A 6,116-nucleotide genomic window follows, 5' to 3' on the forward strand; every position below is an offset into this window, starting at 1 on the left:
CTTTAATTGACAATGATTTAATTGGAGCTCCACACCACCATTGGTGAATGGTGGTACCACAGAATATACCCCCATCTGTGCTTTAACTGGCTGCAAGTTTTGGCGAGCATTCAATTCGCTCGCAAGGCATGGTGCAAAAGGAGAAATTGTAAAAGGCCAATGATGGAAAGCACAGAAGCAAAGCAAGCACGCAACCATCGTTTTCATGGCTCAGAAACTTCGAAAGCACATCTAGCAAAATTCTGGCCTGAATAAAGTCATCATATGGAAGAAATGGAGGGGCAACTCGCTGCTTAAACCAATAAAGTTATATATAGTGTGACATATGCTAGAAAAGGCTCAAAGACCGTGGACATGTAGAGATTGCATAAAGGCGTAAAAAAAAAAAAAAATAACATAATAGAATGGGATTGGTTAACCTTCCGAGAATCCGAGTAAACGAAATCTATATTTGCAACCCTCTTGTGTACACTGGAGTTGAGTCCATATCACCCAGCAATTGCAGGGTAGCTTCTATACATGTATTGGATTATTGAAATATATGAAGATATTAATGTAGTCCCCAGCTGCACTCTCCTCAGGCTTTGTGCAAGTGTAGCTCCCACAATAACCTTCAAAATCCTTTGGCGCTGTGTCTGTCTCGAGATCCACGATCCCTAAATCAGGAGGATATTCATCAAATGCAACCCACCTCCTAAACTTCATGTGGCACTCAACAGTTCATCTGATTGTTGCAAACACTCCTCAGGGTTGGCATAGAAATAATCCTCCTCTTTGGGTCTGTCGGGAATCACCAGCCTCCTAGTAGGGTTTCCCATCCGATATGCATGAGATTCCTTAACAGCAGATGAAAATTGGTCCCAACTCATTGATCCAGCATTATACTGGTCTATAAGATCAACTAGAAGCCGTCTGTCCAGTAGAATTGTCTTCTTGAAGCCAAGGTATCTGAAAAACATAGCAAGATAAAGCACACGTTCAATCAAAATACACCAAGTAAATAAATAATTGGATCCAAGGGGTTTTACCACTAAACCTCCCTGACATATGTTATTTTGGAATATCTTGTCTACAAGCAAATTCAAAAAATAAGGTATGAGGTACCACAAGTCAACTATTTTTCTTCCCAAGCTTGTTAAACTATCTATCTACTAAATCAATTTCACCTAAAACAAGTTGATACTGTGTGTTCAAGAAAAATATGAATAGATTCTACCGTGGTTGGTAAGCCTCTCAAGCTCATCAGACAATCTGTCTGCTGTGCAAATTGAACTTCAACTAAATGATACTCAGTAATAAAAGTTCCGAAGAAATAAGGGGAGATTCCACTGGGTTGTCCTATTGATGTCTGGGAACAAACAGAGAAGGATGGAACTCAAGGTGTTGATGCCACTTCCTAGTTCACATTTGCCAATGTAAGTTACTAGGATACAAGAGTTAAATATGTGGATACACCAGCAATTAGGAAGAAAGTGCACAGGAAACAGTACCTACGGTGGCCTTCAACAACTTTAGCCATGTTTCCATCATATGTGGGAACAAAAATATCACTCTCCAGGGCAACAAGATAATCCAATGCTGCCATCTGGGATGAGTGATTTTGGAAAAACCTAAGGTCTGATGGCTCCAATAGTGTCTCCTTCCTCACCTGTTGCAAAAAAGCCAAAAAGCAACTGTTAAACAAATAAAAGAACAAAATAACATATAAAAAATATCAAGGATTTGGTTGAGCTTCATCTATTGACCAGTTTTGGATAAGTTGCTGCAAGATTAGCCATTCTCCTTTCTCCGCCATATATCTCTCCAGCTGCAATGTAAATCTGCATATTGTGATCAATGTCTAGTGCCTTTAGAGTAAGCGCAGTTTCCTCAGGAGTCAAAGGGCATAAGCCATCCTTCCTCTTCAAGTCAGAGTTTATAATTTTCTCCTTCCACCAGGGGTAAGCATATCTGCCAAGATGAAGTTAGCAGGCGGTTGGAGAATGAAACTAATGTCCAGATAACCTGCTAGTGCACAGAGAAATAAACACACCTCATTCTTGTCAACTCCTCTACCTCGTCACTGTTGCAACCCTGAGTACAGCCTGAAAAGGCTAACATGTCCATTTCATATCTGAGATGAAGCACTAGAAAAGGACCATTCTGTCTTAGAAGCCTGATAACTTTTCTACCCAACTCTTCAATTTGGGATGTGAATCTGAGAGCACTAAAATTTACTCGGCAGCGAAGCTTCTGAATGTCCACGGGCTGGCCATTATTTGCAAGCCGAGCATCAGTTCTGTTCAAATGCACGACCTTGTATTTCTGTATCAGAGGAAGAATCTGCATGCAACACATGAAATAGAAGTACAACTCAGACAAGAAGTCTCAACAAAATAAAGTAAAATGAACTAAAGCAATGAACACTAAGAATCAACCTGATTATGGTAATAAGAAATGTCCGACCAACTAATGGGTGGCATGGTGTAGATCATTCCAAGCTCAACTCTCCTCTTGAGCCTGGGAGGTAGTTCTTTCAATATTCGAACCTCATCTCTCAAGGAAGTGATGAAGTGATCAACATCAAATATGTCTTGAAACTCACTGGCATTTCAAGCAAAAACCATTCGTGGAAACATAAGAGATATAGGTCTCATATAAAATGGAGACTTTAAGAGCCTGCAAAAGTTCTTTTATCTAAGGCATATCAAGTGAATTATCAATATACACACCTGGGATCAGCCCAGAAAGAAGTTTTATCCAGTTCAGGAACTATAAGCGTGACATTCAAATGTCTTGCAATTGCAACCATGTCGCAAATCTGCACAGGTAGTGAAGCAGTTTAATTAATCAACCAAAATATTTATAGAAAGCAAATTAATGTTCAAATAATGATGACAGGCCTGTGCTTTGTTTCCCATATAAAACACTCACCGCTGACCTCATCTGATTAAGCCCTCCATTGCATGAAACCATAAGGTACCCATTGTTCTTATAAACCCCTAATGGCAACACAATAAATTCAAACCAAATTATCAGACAGGCAACGGAACTGTTGTTTGCAGAGGAAAATATTAGATGAAAAATAGCAAGGAGGAGATATAGGTTAGCTAAACTATAAACAATCAAGGCCATAAAGAATTCAATAAGGATGTTGGACAAACTCACCAATTCCAATAAATGGAAAAGAAAAGAGGGGAAAATAATTAGAATAAATGTTAAGACCAAAAGGGCCTTATGCTGCAACCTATAAAGACTAGAACAGGGAAACATTGAAAATATCAGATTTTAAGCTCAAAAAAGTTCTGCACCCTCATTTTGGAAAAAAATTTCCCATTAAGAAGCAATAAAACAACAAAAGATAATTTATAAATGATATCACTTCTACAACCTTCATTATCAAACTACGGCGGTTAAATGTGCGTAATCCATTTTGGCAGAAGGAGGACGATTTTCCTTCCATGCATACTTGCAATTGGGTATTGTTGACGAACAAAATAACCTTTAGGAATTATAGTTTTCTTTCAAAGTGAAACAATAATTAGGACACAAAGTACTAGTATCAGCAAAAATAATGAGTTTCCCAAGGAGAGAACCCTGTTTAACGTTCCCCAATCTGAAGAAAGAACAGAATTCCGCTAATGATGGACATGAAAGAGAGCCAAATAATGCTTTCTCAATCTAAAGAGTGAACAGAAAGATTATTGCATACACATTGAAGGATATGCGTATCCACTCTGACGAAACAAGACTAGAACTATTGAATAGAGAAGTTAGTCTAATATAGCAAAACTCACTCTTGGGTGGAAGTGCTCTTGCCGGAACAGCGGGCGACAACTTGAGGTCCAAAGCAGCGGAATCGTGCGAGAAACAAGAAGGCCAACCCTTAAGAACCCGAGGCCCCCACATCTCGCCCAATGCCGTCAACTGCACCAAACAAGTCCATAACAACACCGACGTCGTTGCCCTGATCATCCACAACTTCATCCGAGGCCGAGAAACCATCGAACTCTTCAACTTCTCCACTCTACTCTCTCCCAGCGTCTTCAGCCCCATCACCACCCACCTCCTCCTCTTCTCCTCACTCGTCTCTCTCTCTACCCTGCACATCTCGATCCTCTCTCCCCGTACATTCATACACACAAACCCTAGTTTCTACAACATCTTATTGCAGACCAAAAAATTACACAGCCCAACCAATTACCTTCGCTAAAAATTGCACAAAACAACGTCGGATTCAATCAATGCGAGATCGAAACCGTATCTGGAAAGCCCTTAATTGACGCGATCGATCCAAATCTACAGAAGCGAGGGCTCCAAACAATCTTCGAGATCGGATTGCAAGTACAGAAACAAGCAAAACCGGATCTCAGATTCAATTCGAAACTCACACAAATACAACCAAAAAAGGCAACATTACATGCCAAATTCTCCTAGCAAATGTATCAAAAACCTCCGAGTTTTACGGCTGAGCCGAAGATTCTTTCCCCCAATAATCCAGTTCCCTGGCACATTACCATAAGTTTTCGAGCTCTAGATATCGAGCAAGCCCCAGTCAAGGAAGAAGAACCGCTTCTCCTCGTGGTAGAGCGCGCAAGTACGATTTGTGAAACAATTCGAGTCGGAACGGAGCTGGTGTCTTGGGGGAGCTGACGGGTTTTTTCGGACGAAAAGGCAGGGGCAGTCACCGGAATCCCACGGTTCCGGTTGCCGGCGAGAGCAAAAGAGAGAGGTGGGGAGGAAGAGAGATGGATCAGAGCACCGAGTCGTGGGTGACACAAAAGGCGAGTATTCGCACAACACTTGATCGTTCCTTAACCGTGGTCTAGTTAAAGAGTTTGAAGCCGTGATCCACTGCGTGTCGGCCACCCTAGCTACCACTTCCTCGGCCTCTGATTTGATTTCTCCCGTTTCTGGTTGCATGTATGTGAATATAAATACTATTTTCTAATTTGTAGCCGCTCCCCCCCCCCCCCCCCCCCCCCCCCCCAAAAAAAAAAAAAAACATATAAATGCTAATAAAATTATATAAACATATCTTAGCAAAATATAATTATATACATAGTGGATAAAAAATAATATATTAACGCAACTTGAGTTTAACTTATTTATAAAAAATTTACAAAATTTAAGGTTATAATTGAGTCAAGTCTCAATGAACTTAAGCTTAATTTAGTAAATAAGTATATCTGTTTAAACTTGAACTCGAACTCAATTCATGTGAATCAAGTTTGAACTCAACTCATTAGGGACAGTGTTGGCCTAATAGTAAAGTTAGATATAGAGGGGCATTAAGCCTCCAAAATTGAAAGGCCCATAATTTAAAAAAATTGTAAATACATATGTTTTTATTTTTTTAATAATAAATATTTTATTAAAAAATTAAATGCAAAACATAATAAACTTTTTTATCTTCTCTTCTCTATTTCTCAAATCCCAATTCCCATAAAACCTATTTTTCCTTCTCAATTTTTCCTTCTTCCCTTCATTTTCTCTCTCTCTCTCTCTTATGTGCGAGTACTTCAACAATCACTACACACATCACGCTTCACTTCAGCATTTGTCATCTATGATTTATATTATTGTATTATGACTATTGAGCTGGCTTTGCTCGCCCTTAGCAGCGAAGTAGTCTTTCTTGCCAGTAAACTTGCAACCATAGACGCATCCCCGAGCCCCGATCGAGGCACTAGATAGCAGTGCCACTGCTTTGAATATCACATTTGCAGCAGCAAGTTTCTTTTTCAGCTTTAACTTATCGGTTTGTTGTTTTTTAGGTTTTCTAGGTGTTCTTGTGTGGATTTTTTTGGCTTTGATTTGTTTTATTTATTTCTATAGAAGAATCAGAAATGTATAATTTTTTACTCGCACTGACTTTTTTAGAGTTTCAAAAAAATTTAGTTTTGTTTTTCTTTGTTTATTGTAGTAGGTTGTTTGACCTTTTTTTTTTTTTTTGTTATCTCTAAGACATTATATTTTAGTTAAAAAATTATTGTCATTAAGAGATTTTTATATTTTGTAGAGTATTGAATTTTAACTTTTTTTTAATTTTTTAATAAAATGATGAAATGTTTGTGTAAAAATATATATTATTTATTTTTTATAAAAAAAATTAATACTCTTGAGACGGTCTCGAT

General features: G+C 38.6%; 1 protein-coding gene across 1 annotated transcript; it reads right to left on the reverse strand.

Annotated features, from left to right (window-relative positions):
- Positions 1–420: 420 nt before the first annotated feature.
- Positions 421–4,863, reverse strand: LOC127792932 (rhamnogalacturonan I rhamnosyltransferase 1-like). The gene is made up of 8 exons (XM_052323607.1): positions 3,777–4,863; positions 2,914–2,981; positions 2,712–2,800; positions 2,418–2,583; positions 2,033–2,322; positions 1,746–1,950; positions 1,491–1,648; positions 421–948 (listed from the first exon to the last, which is right to left on the reverse strand). The coding sequence occupies exons 1-8, from the start codon at positions 4,114–4,116 to the stop codon at positions 702–704; spliced, it is 1,563 nt and encodes a 520-aa protein (XP_052179567.1). The 5' UTR covers positions 4,117–4,863; the 3' UTR covers positions 421–701.
- Between the last annotated feature and the right edge of the window lie 1,253 nt (positions 4,864–6,116).

Source organism: Diospyros lotus, unplaced genomic scaffold (genome assembly GCF_014633365.1).
Source record: "Diospyros lotus cultivar Yz01 unplaced genomic scaffold, ASM1463336v1 superscaf1, whole genome shotgun sequence".
NCBI lineage: Eukaryota > Viridiplantae > Streptophyta > Magnoliopsida > Ericales > Ebenaceae > Diospyros > Diospyros lotus.